The 16184-nt window shown below is 32.9% G+C and overlaps 2 protein-coding genes across 2 annotated transcripts; one reads left to right on the plus strand and one right to left on the minus strand.

Moving 5' to 3' along the window:
• The first annotated feature begins 3705 nt into the window (after positions 1-3705).
• On the plus strand, positions 3706-7302 carry LOC109817308 (putative pectinesterase/pectinesterase inhibitor 24). The gene is made up of 3 exons (XM_020382524.3): positions 3706-4368; positions 5111-5614; positions 6231-7302. Exons 1-3 carry the CDS (start codon positions 3789-3791, stop codon positions 6905-6907), a joined length of 1761 nt encoding a protein of 586 aa, XP_020238113.2. The 5' UTR covers positions 3706-3788; the 3' UTR covers positions 6908-7302.
• Positions 7303-7343: 41 nt separating this feature from the next.
• On the minus strand, positions 7344-12943 carry LOC109817305 (putative pectinesterase/pectinesterase inhibitor 25). Its single transcript, XM_020382520.3, has 3 exons — positions 12343-12943; positions 9330-9681; positions 7344-8245 (listed from the first exon to the last, which is right to left on the minus strand). The coding sequence occupies exons 1-3, from the start codon at positions 12808-12810 to the stop codon at positions 7557-7559; spliced, it is 1509 nt and encodes a 502-aa protein (XP_020238109.3). The 5' UTR covers positions 12811-12943; the 3' UTR covers positions 7344-7556.
• Positions 12944-16184: the final 3241 nt, after the last annotated feature.

The following is a 16184-nucleotide window of genomic DNA, read 5'->3' on the forward strand; positions in this document are numbered from 1 at the left end:
TCAAACATATCGAAAGTCAGCTTTCTCAAACCCATATCAAACAAAAGATTATGAGTTTTCATGATCGATTTCAATGTCATGTTTGTTCCGATCTTCCTAATGCTTTTTGGGATAGAAAAAAACATATGGTCAGCCTTCCTTATGAAAAAGATTTTACTGATAGGCAAATCCCAACCAAAGCCAGGCCAATCCAGATGAGTCATGAACTTGTCATCCACTGTCAAAAGGAGATCAACGATCTTATTTCCAAAGGTTTAATCCGGAAGAGCAAGAGTCCCTGGTCTTGTGCAGCCTTTTATGTCAACAAGGCTTCTGAAATCGAGCGTGGTGCTCCTAGGTTGGTCATCAACTATAAACCACTTAATCAAGCCCTTCAATGGATTAGATATCCAATTCCTAACAAGAAAGATCTTCTTTCCCGATTATATTCGGCAAAGATCTTTTCTAAATTCGACATGAAATCTGGATTTTGGCAAATCCAAATCAATCCCAGTGATCGCTACAAGACAGCCTTCACGGTCCCGTTTGGGCAATACGAATGGAACGTGATGCCCTTTGGTCTTAAGAATGCCCCTTCGGAGTTCCAAAATATCATGAATGATATTTTCAATCCATACTCAAATTTCTGCATTGTCTATATTGATGATGTTCTTATCTTCTCCTCATCCATTGACCAGCACTTCAAACATCTTGAAATATTCTTCAAGGTAATTAAACGAAATGGCCTTGCTGTTTCTAAAACCAAAATCTGTCTTTTTCAGACAAAGATCAAGTTTCTTGGTCATGAAATCTTTCAGGGAACTATCCGACCAATATGTAGAGTCATAGAGTTTGCTGATAAGTTTCCCAATCAGATTCTTGAGAAGACACAACTTCAAAGATTTCTTGGTTGTTTAAACTATGTTTCTGATTTTTTTCCTCAACTCAGTAACATAATTAAACCTCTTCATGAAAGGCTCAAGAAATCTCCCCCTCCATGGACTACTGTCCATACCAATGTGGTCAGACAAATCAAACAGCAGGTTAAAGTTTTACCCTGTCTATACCTACCCAACCCCAATCTCCCAAAGATTGTCGAAACTGATGCCTCTGATATTGGTTATGGAGGTGTTCTCAAACAAGCCATGCATGATTCTGAAAATTGCATTGCTTTCACATCAAAACATTGGAACAAGGCCCAACAAAATTATTCTACTGTTAAAAAAGAAGTTTTGGCCATTGTACTATGTATTTCAAAATTTCAGTCTGATTTGTTAAATCAAAAATTTTTAGTCCGTGTTGATTGTAAATCGGCCAAAGATATTTTGCAAAAAGATGTTAAAAATTTAGCATCAAAACAAATCTTTGCCCGCTGGCAAGCAATTTTAAGTGTTTTTGATTTTGACATTGAATATATCAAAGGCACCTCAAACACTTTACCTGACTATCTTACCCGTGAATTTCTACAGGGAAAGACAGAATGCAATGACGCCTAAATTAAGGCCGCGATCATCCTCTTCTAGGGGAAGGGGAAAGGGAATCGTTCTGGGCAAACCAAATCGCCCAGCAAAATCAGCATCCTCAATTGAGGATGACAAATCAATCAAGGTTTCCTCAGAAACCTCAGACAAAGGGTCTTTAACCCGAGCTGGGTCATCTCAGCAAAACAAACCAGTCGTTGGGTCATCTACTCAGCAAGCTAAAGCAGGGTCATCTACCCACCAAACCAAGCCATCGGACTATGCCATGGCACTTCCAACCCTTCTAGCCCTTCAGGATTGTGGGTTAACCAACCTCCCTTCCAAATCCTGGAAACAAATTTTTTCAGAAGAACCTAATGACCTCTTCTGGGATCAAAACCTGAAATCAATTATTTCAGAAATTTCCAAATCAAAGGTAACTTTACATCCAAAAGAATTGGTCGAGCAGCCTCAACCAATCACCCAAAAACAACCTCCCAAGGCCTGGAAACAGATTCTTGCAGAAGAACCTGGCCCATATCTGAAATCAATTATTTCAAAAATTTCCAAATCAGAAGACTTGGTTGAGCAGCCTCAGCCAGTTGCCCAAAAACAACCATCCTCCTATCTACCAAAAGAAGGAAGGTTTTATCCTACAATCCAAATGGAACCCGAATTTTGGGATCCAAATCCAAACAAAATTTGCGAAAAAATCCTTCCACCAGGTTTTCTTTTCAAACCCCTTAGTCTTATCAAGACAAGGAGATTTTACGAATTCATACTGGTGGATTCCAAATCTGTTTCAATTAAACACAATTTTGACAAAAATGATAACCAGCTTATCACGCACTCGACAATTCAAATCCTCAAAATTTTGACTTTCAAAGATTTTGACAATAAACCCAATCAAGTCAGAAAATTTTCTCAGCCATTTGACCCGATTGGGTACAATTACTGGGATTATCTTAATGCCTGGACAAATGTTTTTTGGTTTCAAAACAAACACCACAGGCACTCCTGGCTTATTTATTTTAAACAAAATATTCGGTATTTCTTTCCACAATGGTTCGCCGAGTGGTGGGAGTATTTTGGACCTATCCTGAGTATCCTTCCCCCAAACATCAGAGAAGGATATAATCAGTTCAAATCAAGGTTTGAAGAGGGGACCAGCCAGTTCCATACATCTCTTCATTTCTTCTCAAAGTTCTCTTTAGCTTGGATCTTTGCCTGGCAACACCAGTTCAAGAAGACCTCCAAGCTTCTTCCAATCTTAGGCAAGCAAGCCTCTGTCAAATGGTGGGATCAGTTTGATGCATCCCGAGCCAATACACAAGGAGTAGCGCTTTGGTTCCAAAAGAATCCAAAGAGCCTCAAGGCCGCTGATCCAGAAACTTGCCAGTTTCTTAATCGAAAGGCCAAGATCGCAGCAGCCCTTGCAGCATCCACAAATGATGAAGCTTTAGCGACAAACCTTCATCAAATTCTTGAACTCCTGCAGACAGACTCGGAGTCCAGTTCGTCGAAAGGAAAAGCCAAGAAGGAAGTCTCTTCTCCATCCTCTTCATCCGGGTCATATTTCCAGAATGAAGATGATTGCTTCGGAATCAACCTTGATGAAGCATCTGAAGAAGACTGAGTTCCTCCAATCGCTGTTAAAGCACCATTCCGGCTCTGAATATTGTCGACATCCTGACGTCATCCTGTCGAAAGAAGTCAACAACCCAGAGTCAACAATTACTGCTCATTTTGCGGAAGTGTACTGTTCACTGTAGCGGAAGCGGAAGTGTACTGTTCACTGTAGCGGAAAACTCATTTTACTGTTGTAATAGTAATCACTGTTGTAATAGTAACTTTAAGTTTTCTATAAATTTGTATCCTGCTGAGAAGAGTGGCAGGGGTTAAAAACAGAAGAGAGTCTAGAGTGAGAACCTCCTCCTTCTCTCTTGCCTTTGTATCTTCTTGTTCAATCAATACAACAATTTTGTATTACTCTTTCTTCTACTTTTATTTCTTGCATCATAAAACTTTGTGAAAACCTGGGATTCGTAAGCCTGACTCGTCAGGTGTGCCCTTGATACCCAGTATTGTGCGGACTACCGCCGCGTAAATCTGGTTTTAATTGTTGCATGCTCATCTGCATATTCCTCCTTTCCCGTTTTCCCTAGATCCACCGTCGGGACATCTGGTATCAAAACATAGTTATCATATATCACAACTCATATACCCTACGAAACAATACACATTCATATATATCACAACAAATTAACTTCAACTCGTATTATATATACACACACTTTCACAAACCTATTATTATTATTAATAATATCACAAGAAGCTATAGCTTGTACAATGTCTTTCTTGAACTCTTATGGCAAAGTTGAGGAATCCGACCAAGCCATGTTCGAAGTTCGCCGCAAGACACGAAAGCGAATCACCATCATAGCGTTGTCCACAGTAGTCCTCGTTGGTGTCGTGTGCGGTGCTGTGTTTGGAACCGTTGCTCACAACAACAACAACAATGCACATGACAACAACAACAACAACGACTCAAACGATGGAACCAGTGCCCCTTTTCTTTCGAACTCGGTGAAGGCTGTTTGTGACGTGACACTTTACACGGACGCGTGTTATAGCAGCCTCGGTCCTCTTGTGCACGAGGGTCAGGTTCGACCTGAGAAGCTGTTCTTGTTATCTGTTGAAGTGGCATTGGCTGAGGCTTCGAGGGTTGTTAAGTATTTCTCTGATGATGATCATGAGAAGGGGTTTTTGAGTGGGTTGAATGTTGATAACAGGACCAAGGAGGGTTTTAGAAACTGCGTGGATCTTTTGGGTCTTGCGGTTGATCATCTGAATGGCTCCTTGGCTTCTGGGGGGAAGTCTTCATTGCTTGATGTGATTGAGGATCTTAGAACATGGTTGAGTGCTGCAGGTACTGTTTATATATAAGCATTGTGCTTGTTGAAACTTTCATGTCTTATATACTTTGATTTCACACTTTGACTTTGACCCCACTAGAAAGTTATTTGGTTTAGTGATTCATGGCATATGCTGGTCATGTTATCATTATCATCACACCTTTTAACACATTCAATTATTAGTTAAAATTTATAAATAAAAAAACTAAAAAAATTATAGAGAAAATTCATTGAATAAGTAATAAAATTTACAAGAATTATAATTTCCGACAAGAGTAAGTTTGTTAGCATTTCTATTATTATATTTATTTCGGTAATAACTACTCTTATAGTTCATCCTTTTCCTATTTAATGATGACTTTGAGGAAATGCATGTTTTTTTCTTTCATTTCTTACTTTTATTAATAGTAACAATCCATCTATAGTAGGATAGTTATTTTCCTTGATAATCTACCACAAAAACTATAAAAAGAAGCATTATTATTGAATATTTGAAGATCATTAATTGTGCTACAAATCCATGAAGCAAAGGATGAAGATCAAACTCATAAGAGCCATAAAGAACATATATATTGATACTCATCCACAACTTTTTGAATTGATTGAAAAAAAAAATATGGTGCTCTTATTTATACACTAACTAGTATTAATGAGCACTATATGAGCAAGTAACTGACTATATCATACTTAACTAAAAGAGTAACTAATTCTAAAAGAATTTCTCACATAATACAATGTTTCCCTGTGCTGAAACAGGTACTTACCATCAAACCTGCATTGATGGCTTTGAAAAGGCAGAAGAATCACTGAAAAGCAGTGTCATAAGCAATCTAAAAAATTCTACAGAGTTCACCAGTAACAGTCTTGCCATCGTTACATGGCTTAACAAGGTTGCAAGCAGTGTGAACTTGAGGCGCTTGTTGAGTACTTCACCACATAAGATGGAAGAACCAAAGTGGCTTCACTCTAAAGACCGGAAGCTGCTTCAAACAAACGATTTGAAGAGGAAAGCTGACATTGTTGTAGCAAAAGATGGAAGTGGAAAATTTAAGACAATTACTGAAGCACTTAAACATGTCCCTGAGAAAAGTGACAAGAGGACAGTGATCTATGTGAAGAAGGGGGTTTATAATGAAAATGTGAGGGTGGAGAAGACCAAATGGAATGTCATGATCGTTGGTGATGGTATGAGCGCCACTATTGTATCCGGAAGCCTTAACTTTGTGGATGGCACCCCAACATTTTCAACTGCAACATTCGGTATGTAACACCTTTCATTATGTTGAAAATAAGCTTAAAGATGATTTTAGTTCCTTAAAATTCTAAATATTTCATTATCCTTATGGTCCTTATAGTTTCATGATCTTTACCTTTTCTAATAGTTAAACTCGTTTCATTTTAGTCCTTGTCATCTTTTATCATATAAACTGAAAGGTAAAGTTTATGAAATTATACCAATTAAAGGAAACAAAAATAATATGTATAGAAATTAAAATAAGACACAACCCTCCTACTTTATCCGGACTGATTATAAAACAACAGTATGAATATAGATCTCTTAAAAAAAAATTTAGTCTTTAACCGAGTCAAATGATAGTGTGATCTATATAGCTGACTTCGCCCAGTGAGTTAAAGCATTAATTTGCTATTATTGTTTAGTTTTTTAAACTATAAACACACATCATGTAGTCAACTAATTTTTGTTTTTATTGTTTAGTTAAAGCATTTGTCCTGAGGAGGGAGGGAGTGACTAAAATTGCTTTGTTTATGTTTTACATACTTGGGGGAACAAAAGTATACCTAAAGCCTTTTGATTATAGTCAATATTACTTTTAAACACATTTGGGTGGTAACATCTTTGTTTGGTGCAATTCAGCTGTTTTTGGGAGGAATTTCATTGCTAGGGACATGGGATTTCGGAATACAGCTGGTCCACAGAAGCACCAAGCAGTGGCACTGATGACAAGTGCTGATCAAGCAATTTACTACAGCTGTCACATTGATGCATTTCAGGACACTCTCTATGCTCTTTCCAACCGCCAATTCTACAGAGAATGCGATATTTATGGCACAGTTGATTTCATTTTTGGCAACTCAGCAGTTGTTCTCCAAAACTGCAACATTTTTCCAAGGTTGCCTATGCAGGGTCAGCAGAACACCATAACAGCACAGGGCAAAACTGACCCCAACATGAACACCGGAATTTCAATTCAAAATTGTAACATTGCACCCTTTGGGAACCTAAGTTCTGTTAAAACATACCTTGGAAGACCCTGGAAGAATTACTCAACCACAGTGTTTATGCAATCCACATTGGGCAGTTTCATTCACCCAAATGGATGGTTACCTTGGGTAGGGGACTCAGCACCAGATACCATATTTTATGCAGAATTTCAGAATGTTGGACCAGGTTCTTCAACAAAGAATAGGGTGAAGTGGAAGGGTGTGAAAACCATTTCAACTAAACAGGCTAGCGCGTTTACTGTCAAGGCTTTTCTTTCAGGGGACAGATGGATTCCAGCTTCGGGTGCCCCCTTTAAATCTTCTATGTGATAATACACATACAACACAACATATGATTCAAACCTTCTTTTGTCAAATGTGTCTGTTATATTTTCTAATTTTCCCATTATCTTTTGGCCTTTTATTATATTAATTGATTTTATTTGAGGCATCTTTTGAAGATCTTTGAACCTACTAGAGGCATTATACATACCACTTACCATTACCAGTACCCATTTTGATACTATGTCTGCACCAATCTATATATTTTTCTCTCTTTGAATCTCTTTTTAATACTATGTCATAGATTGATGATGAGTACATTAAAGTAGATTATTTCTAGCTACAAACTTCGATATAACAACTTGAGTTCAAGCTTGATATGGAAATAGAATGAAACAAAAGTGCTGTGCCATGTTAACGGTAATCATGTTACATTGATAATTAACCAGATATAACAGCCTCGTCACGGAGCAAATTATTCAAATGCAACTAAATAATCAATAATGATAACTTTATCTCAAGATATAAAATTTTGAATTGCATCCAAACATTCATCACATGACCCTTTTGAATTGCATCCTCTCCTTTTTGAAAGATTTTCAAACAGAAAAATGATATAGTTACATCACATCTAATTAACAAATAGTGAATCAAATTTATTTTTTCTCCATTGTAAAATTAAATTCCTTTATCTAATCTAAAGTCCTTCAACATAGGGTATATCTGTATCCGGAAGCCATGTATTCCCCAAAGTAAAATTAAGCACAGTGAAGTTCCAAGCTTGAGTAGCAGTCAACAGATTGTAACCACTCCATTGTACCCTCTTGCTGGTATCAGCCCCAGGTCCATGGTTATCAAACTCACCATAAAAGAGGGTGTCTAATCCATCTGTGCCATTCCACTCTAACCATCCAGCAGACTGAATCAGTTCTCCAATATATGATTGCATGAACACAGTCCTTGAATACACTTTCCATGGCCTGCCCAAGTAATTCTTTGTTGAATCCAAGTCTGCAGCCAAGTCAGGAGCAGCATCAATCCTGCAATTCTGTATTGAAATTCCAGTGTTCTGATTGGGGTCAGTTCTCCCTTGTGCTGTGATAGCATTATTCTGCTTTGGAAGTGGCTTTCTGGCATAGATGTTGCAGCTCTGGAACACCACAGCAGCATTGCCAAAAATGAAATCCACAGTGCCATAAATGTCACATTCCCTGTAGAATTGCCTGAGGGAGTGAACATAGAGAGTGTCTTGGTATCCTTCAAAGCTGCAACGGTAGAATGTGGAGAGGTCTGCATTGTTCCTCACAGCTACTGCTTGGTGCTTCTGAGGGCCTGCTGTGTTTCTGAATGTAACATCCACTGCAACGAATCTTTCTCCGGAAACAGCTGCATTCAACATATAAAATGTTGCATCACATTAGACTCATTGAAGAACTAATTGACACTTTTCATTCATCATTAAAAGAAAAAAAACATATATGATGGTAAAATTAACACCTTGTGTTATTTTATTAACGTATTTTTAAAATAAAGCTTCTGTCAATGAGTGAATGCTCAGGATTAATGATTTTGTTTTATATTATTATAGCAAAGAGACAAAAGAAAATGGTTAAAAAATGTCCAGTATAGATCAAGAAAAGTCTAATTTTGACCACTGTTGATATAACACGATCATTAATTGTTGTGTTGACTTAGTCAAACTCTTAACATGGCATTATGATTAGACCAAAATATCTAATATTTTTAATATGATTTAACAAATTAGTAGGTCCCCATTTGTTTTTTTGGGATTTTTAATTAGGTCCATAAATTAAAAAATAAATGTAATCCATCGCCTTTCATCTTACCCGGCCGATCTATGTAATTGAATCTTAATGTTAATTTATGACAGCTTGTAATCATTACAAAAATAATAATTTATTTTCAGTTTTACTAACTTGGAACCTAAAATTACAACAATTGTAAAAATGAAGAATTCAATAATATATATATATATATATATATATATATATATATATATTAAAAAGAAGAGGAGGGATTCGTCTACTCTAAGAGTGAGTCTACTTTAACTTATATTTTACATTAAATTTTAATAATTCAACTGTTGAATTTAAAGTTCTTAATGCATAGATTAAATCTGTAAATTTTTAAAAAATTTGAAAATTATTTGATTCTTCGTTTCATTAATTCAAATCAATGTATAAAATGATTTTATTATTATCCATAATTTAAATTAATGAAAAGAAATATCAAATGAATTTTTTTTAAAAAAAAAATTTACATATTTGATATATGCATTAAAAAATTTTAATTCAATGGTTAGATCGTTAAAACTTGATGTAGAACATGAGTTATTGAATGAAATAAGTTTAGATAGACTTATTCTCGAAGTAATAACGGATTCCTCCTCTAAAAAAATATTATAAATTGAATTTTCAAAAAAAAAAAGTAGGAATACTAATTTACTTACCAAAGGTTGAAGAATTGTAAGTGGTCCAACCATCTACCACACTGTGGTTTCCAGTGATGCAAGTCTTGTTGATACCATCACCAATAAGCAAGATATTCTTCTTTTGAATGGGAACAACAACATATTCCTCATAGTTTCCTTCTCTAACATAGATGAGAAAATAGCCATCTTCTGGCCTTAAATAATCGGGTGCAGAGGCAATAGCCTCTCCAATGGAAGTGAAATTGGCTCTGCCATCAAGGCTCACAATCGCAAACTCTTTTAGTAGAATCCCTTTGTTCTCACTTTCTTTAAGAATCCTTTCACTTCTAGTGCAATTGGATGATGTGCAACTGTACTTTGTGCGAAGAAGCTGAGCAAAAAGTAATGTTTCAATTTATAGCCTTCCAATTAAAAATAAACTACATGTTTGACTATAAATACATTGCATATAAAAATTTCAATACAACAAATTATGTGTTATAATTTTTTTCATGAAATAAAATTATGTGTCTTTGCTACATACAAATTTAACTTCTCACCAGCATGGTTGAGCAATATAACAATAGAAATATGCATGCATGTGTTCATCTATATATATATCAAACTTGTACATGTTAAAATTCATATATCAATAAGCAATTCCATTATTCAATGTCAAAAATTGACGTATACCATATGTAACGTTACATATAATTATCTTTATTTTTCACTTTTTTTATTTATTTATTTTAAGTATACATGCATTCTAAAATTATATATACTCCTACTTTAAAGAGACAACTTAGTTTTTTTTAAAGCAAAAAGAGAATTAAAAGAACTTGAGAGATTTAAAATATACAATATCTAAGCTAAAAAACTAAAAATACAATTAAATCAAACATTTTCATTGAAACAACCAAAGACCTTCAATACTACGAGGTATATAAAATGGCATGGGGTACATGAGAAGAGAAGATGATAGGTGGGGTACTCTCTAGTTGCACGTGCATGGTGTATTATTAATGGCACAACAAACAAGTACCCACGTGGCATGATCATCAAGTTATCATCACAAGTTAAAACTTTAAAACCAACCTGGTTGAGCTGAACCAACTAATCCTTGGATCTGGTTGACCTTCTTAATGTTTGACTTTTAAATCTTTCACTTTAATGAAATGAAAAAATCTTTCACAATATTGTAATTTTTTTTTTACGATATATTTCATATTTTTCTTCTTATTCTATGAAAAAAGTTGTGAATTACGATGTTAAAATAGTATTATTAAAGCGGAACGTAGCCGGCCGGGACTCACAAGTTCTATAATTTATTGTCTGACCAAGAGTTCAGCTTTAGACACAATCATGCATGAGACCACGTGGAATATTCTTTTATTTAAGCAAATGATTTTAGTTCATTAACAAAATTATTGCAGGGGGTATTTGTGATTTTGACTACAGAGATAAAGAGAGGGCTTCATCATTGATGAAATTTGAAACACGAGTAGGGATGTAAAAAAAAAAAACATCCTTAATGCATATATATGTTGATAAAATCCGTAATAAGTAAAAAATAAATATTATAAATAACTATCAATAAGTAATGAATATAAATACTTTTTATACTTACATGATAGTAGAACTTATATATACGAGTATCATAATATTATAGATATCTACTAATATTAAATTATATTATTATATATTAAATTTATTTAAATTTATGAGAATAAAATGTTTAAATAATTAAATTTAATGTTTAAATTATAGATTCTTGATTAATAAAATTATATATAATATATAATAATTTAATATTTTATTTTTAAACTAATATTTTTAAATTAAAATTATTATCAAAATAATTTTTAAAAATTAATTTTTTTAAAATATAAATATCTACAAATATCCTGAAATATTCACAAATATTAAAAAATTACACAAATAATTACTTAATAAATAAATATATAGAAGTAGATACGAATTGAATATTTATCCGACAAATGAGCTATTATTCGTATGCCGTTGACAGCCCTATTATGAGGCTTTGTTTCTTGATATATTTTGATATATATAAACTAAAAGTTCAAGTAGATATCAATGGATTATTTTAATAAATTATATATAGGGTTGTTATTCATACGGTTATATATTTAATATATAAAAATTATAAATAGGTGTCGGCGACAGAAAAATATTTCAATCTTAACTTGTTGTGCTACTTGTAATGATTTTTGTTTTTTTTACCTCAAATAAATGTTTAATTAGGTTACTTATTCTAACCGCATCATCGAAGTCCAAATAGAAATTGTCGGCACAACGCAAGTAAACTAATAAAAACGGAGGAAAGTAAAATAAAAATCAACATAACCAAAAGTAGAAAGAATCCGGCCAACCAAAAAGAATTTGTTTGATAGATTTTTTTAGAAAAATATTTTTAAAAAAGTGAATTAAACTTTTCTATAAATTAAAGTTAACTTAACATGTAGATTTTTTAGCTTCAGCAAAATCTTATTTTGGTTTCATATATAAAATAATTTTAACTTATTAATAAATTTATTTCAATTTTTTTTCTTAAAAATTTTATTTAAGCATATTTTAAAGAAATTAATAAATATTTATATTTAAAATATGAACAATTATGAATATTTTTTAAAAGAGTAAATTTTTAGAATTTTTTAACTTTAATATAATTTAGTTTTTATTTATGTTTTTAAAATAAATTATCACTAGATAATACTATATATAATCTAAGTTATTTATCATAAATCTAATATATATTTAAAATTTAAATATAATTTGTGTATTTAAATTTAATATTTGTTTATTAACATAATTTATTTTTAATTTTAATTACATATATAATAAATATTTAAGATGTGTTGAACTAAAGCAGATTAGTCCTGCCTTGTATATACAGCCGCGTTAAATCTTGAGGTTAACTATCTCATTCTTTGAGGTGCCTCCAACGTAGTGAAGAGATTAGTCACGGCTATTGATGGTAGATACTTCAGGAACCGAAAAAAAAAGAGAGAGAGAGAGAAATGAGTTAAGTTACCTTAATGAGGTTCTTAAGTGGCTGCCTGACCCTGTAATCCTGTGTGGGCAGGCCATGTTTGCGTGTCTTATGCTTCTTGAGGTTTTTCTTGAGAGCCTGCGTGACCAAGCCAAGCGACACACTGTAGAGTTTGGTGGCATTGCTGAGAGGCACCGCGAGTGCATTGGCAATGTCGCTCTTGACCAGCACCAACCCATCATAGCAAGTGTAGTGGTTGGTGGCCACAGCACTCAGATAGGTTTCGATCTTCTCCACAAACTCTGCGTTGGAGGAGTTTGCGGACTTTAGCTCTTGCGAAACGGAGTCCAGGTAGTTCACGTTCAGCTGGTTGAGCTCGCTGCAGTCCTCCAAGGCTGCGATTGCCGCGTTGTTGAGGGAAGAGGATTTGTGTTTTCTGAGGAAGTCCTCGAACACTTTGGCCAGTTTCTTGGCTTGTTTGAGGCTTTGTTTGATGGAGAACTTGCCCATGTTGTAGGGGTCTGAGGGGGAGGAACGGATGGAGGAGAGAATGGAGCGGCATAGTTTTGGATATAGTGTGGACTTGCATGCTGAAGAGGGTGATGAAGGTGGAGGAGGAGGAGTAGGAGCTTTAAGAGGTGGAGGAGGAGGGGCATGTGTTGATGATGGTGATGAAGTAGGAGAAGGGGCATGTGTTGGAGATGGTGATTGTTTAAGAGGAGGAGGAGGAGCATGTGTTGGAGATGGTGAGTGTTTAGGAGGTGGAGGAGAAGGGGCATGTGTTGGAGATGGTGATTGTTTAGGAGGTGGAGGAGGTGGAGCATGTGTTGGAGATGATGATTGTTTAAGAGGAGGAGAAGGTGGAACATGTGTTGGAGATGGTGATTTTTTAAGAGGAGGAGGAGGTGGAGCATGTGATGGTGATGGAGCTTGAGCTAGGAGTAGTGGCACAAGGAGGGAGAGGGAGAAGATGAAAAGAAAGGTCGACATTGGTGGGGTTGACATGTTGAAGGGGTTTTACAAATATTGGGGGTTGAGGTTTTGGTTGATTGTGGAAGTGGTGTGTTGGTGTTGGAATAAATAGTGGGGAATTATAGGCTCATGGGGGTGAAGTTAAGAGGAAGCATAAACGGGTGTGAGGAATTATTGAGGAAGGGGGTGTCGGTTTAAGCATGCAAGAGGAGCGAGAATTAATGCATTGTAGACGGTGGGAACGTGGCTTGGAAATCAAATCTAAGGGAGTACCCATTTGCATGGCAATGAAGGATCTAGAGGGCTCGTAGTTTTTGGGAGTGTAGATTAATATATAAGTACTTATTCTCACTTGTGGATGACTTGAAATTGTTACTGTTTTGTACCACTTAGAAAGTGGGGTCAAACCAACTAGTCTTGAGATTCTTTAAAAAAAATATATAAAAAAAAAACATGTACAAAGAAACAGTAAAATAATTTTTACATCAGGCAGATATGAAAGGGAAACGAGGAGTAAAAAATAAGATAATTAACGTGATATATAAAGATAGAAAGAACAAATAATAATAATAACAATATAATAAATATTGTAGGAAAGTATTGTATGAATTTTCCTTAAAAAAATATCATTTATTAACGATTAGAGTTAAGATTCCTTCGTCAATTTTTTGTTCTTATCAGTATCACATATATAATTTTGGTATTTTAAAGATTTTTATTACATATCTGGCATTCTTAGTTTTTAAAAATTAGGCTACATACTAGTTTAATGTTAAATGTTATTTAAAATTAAACAAAAAATATTGACATGTTCATGAGTGATACTACCTGATTGTTACCTAATTATGCTGATTTTTAATGATATCATTGTTGGGGACTTGGTCTAATTATTAATTTATTTTAATTTTTGTGTTAATTTTAGGATTTTAAATTTTGCAAACATTTTTTCTTTTGTTTTTGTTTTTATTATATTTTATTTTATTAGAACATACTTGTTCATTTCTAGTTCCTAATTTGTTTGTGCAAGGTAGAACTTCAATCGCAGATCTTTATTATGACCCAAAGATTGAAAAGATATGTAGAAGGAACAACACTTTAAGGAGACGAAAACAAGTGAGACATAACACCTCATCTCTTTAACTAATGCAAAAGAAGAAAATACAGTGCCTATAAGAGAATAGAAGTAACGTTGTCACATCCTAACTTTTTGTAACTATTTATGTATATAATTTATGTAAACTATTATATATTTTATTGTGATAAATATTTATTAAACATTATAAGAGAATAGGAGTAACGTTGTAACATTCTAACTTTTTTGTAATTATTTATGTATATAATTTATATAAATTATTATTTATTTTATTGTGATAATATTTATTAAACATTACGTTAGTGTGAATAAAATTTATGTAACATTATCAAGATTTTCTAAATTCAGTGACATATATTTAATTCTCAAATTTGATTTTTTTTCCCAAACAATGTTGTGAACATGGTATAAAATGTAAGAAATTGGATTTAATTTTTTTTAAATAATTTGTAACTTGAATGATAATTTATTGATTGTAGATTAAGAATAAATACAATTAAGAGAGAAAATCTTCAAATTAAAATTTATAAAATTTTTCTAAGAATATGATTTGAGAAAATTATTCTACTATAACCCCTTAAGTTAGAAAGTTATGAAGAAAAAAAGATAATTAACGTGATATATAAAGAAAGGAAGAACAAAAAATAATAATATAATAAATATCGTAGGAAAGTATTGTATGAATACTCCTTAAGAAAAATATCCTTTATTAACTATAAGAGTTAAGATTCCTTTTTCAATTATTTGTTCATATAGTATCACATATGTAATTTTGGTCTTTTAAAGATTTTTATTGCATATTTGGCCTTTTGAATTTTTAAAAATTAGGCTATATACTAGTTTAACATTAACATGTCATTTAAAATTAAATAAAGAAATATTGACATGTTAATGAGTGACACTACCTAAATGTTACTTAATAAAGAATACTTTTAATGATGTTGTTATTGGAAACTTGTGTGTAATTATTAATTTATTTTAACTCAGTATTAATTTTAGGATTTTAATAATTATACTAGTTATCAACAATTATGCTTGATATAAAAGTTATACAGGTCTCGTAGGATCTTAATTTGCCTATAATAATATCAATTGATAAAACTATTAATCCTAATCCTACTAAGATTATATAGATACAAAATTATAGTATATCATTGACTAAATATAAAAATAATGAGAGAATAAAATTTGTATACTTTATATAAAAAAGATTTTGTTTTGAATAAGAGAAGACTACCCTCAATTATAATAGGTTCTAATCATCTAATGAGATAACAACTAAATAATCTACTAATACACAAATCTTTTATTAAGTATCAATTAAATAATACAACTCATCACAAACTATTCAAAATAAAAGTTGAAAACAATATTCATCGAATAAATAGGAGTTAATTATAGCAATAGTTATTGATTATTATTAATACATTAATAATTAAAAAATATTTCTTAATAATTGATTAATATTCTTGTCAAATAAAATAATTGATTAATATTAGTCTACAAATATAGATTAATGAAATAATTAATCCAACATGATAAATTACACATAAAAAAAATTATTACTAGGACAAACCTAATAATGGAGCATCATCGAATAATATAATATAATTTTAAATTTGAATATTAGTATGACAATTGCAAATAAAAATACACGTAAAGTTGTAACAATCGATTACAAAACTCTCTTGTAATAAAATTAATTATCTATTTGACTTGGTTTCAAATTCAATAAAGCTAAGCCAAAAAGATTCAAAAGGGCAGAAGATACACCCGGATAAACCACATATACAGCCTACACAACAAAAATGGTTGGTTC

This window comes from Cajanus cajan, chromosome 8 (genome assembly GCF_000230855.2).
Source record: "Cajanus cajan strain Asha chromosome 8, NIPB_CcT2T_4, whole genome shotgun sequence".
NCBI classification, from domain to species: Eukaryota; Viridiplantae; Streptophyta; class Magnoliopsida; order Fabales; family Fabaceae; genus Cajanus; species Cajanus cajan.

Bases quoted from the DNA above. Each gene is read 5' to 3' on its own strand.
- LOC109817305 (XM_020382520.3), bottom strand. From the start codon at position 12,810: ATGGGCAAGTTCTCCATCAAACAAAGCCTCAAACAAGCCAAGAAACTG. The intron at 9,682-12,342 runs GTAACTTAACTC...CTTTTTGCTCAG, and splicing joins CACTTAAGAACCTCATTAAG to CTTCTTCGCACAAAGTACAG. The intron at 8,246-9,329 runs GTAAGTAAATTA...TGTTGAATGCAG, and splicing joins TTACAATTCTTCAACCTTTG to CTGTTTCCGGAGAAAGATTC.
- LOC109817308 (XM_020382524.3), top strand. From the start codon at position 3,789: ATGTCTTTCTTGAACTCTTATGGCAAAGTTGAGGAATCCGACCAAGCC. The intron at 4,369-5,110 runs GTACTGTTTATA...GTGCTGAAACAG, and splicing joins AACATGGTTGAGTGCTGCAG to GTACTTACCATCAAACCTGC. The intron at 5,615-6,230 runs GTATGTAACACC...GGTGCAATTCAG, and splicing joins ATTTTCAACTGCAACATTCG to CTGTTTTTGGGAGGAATTTC.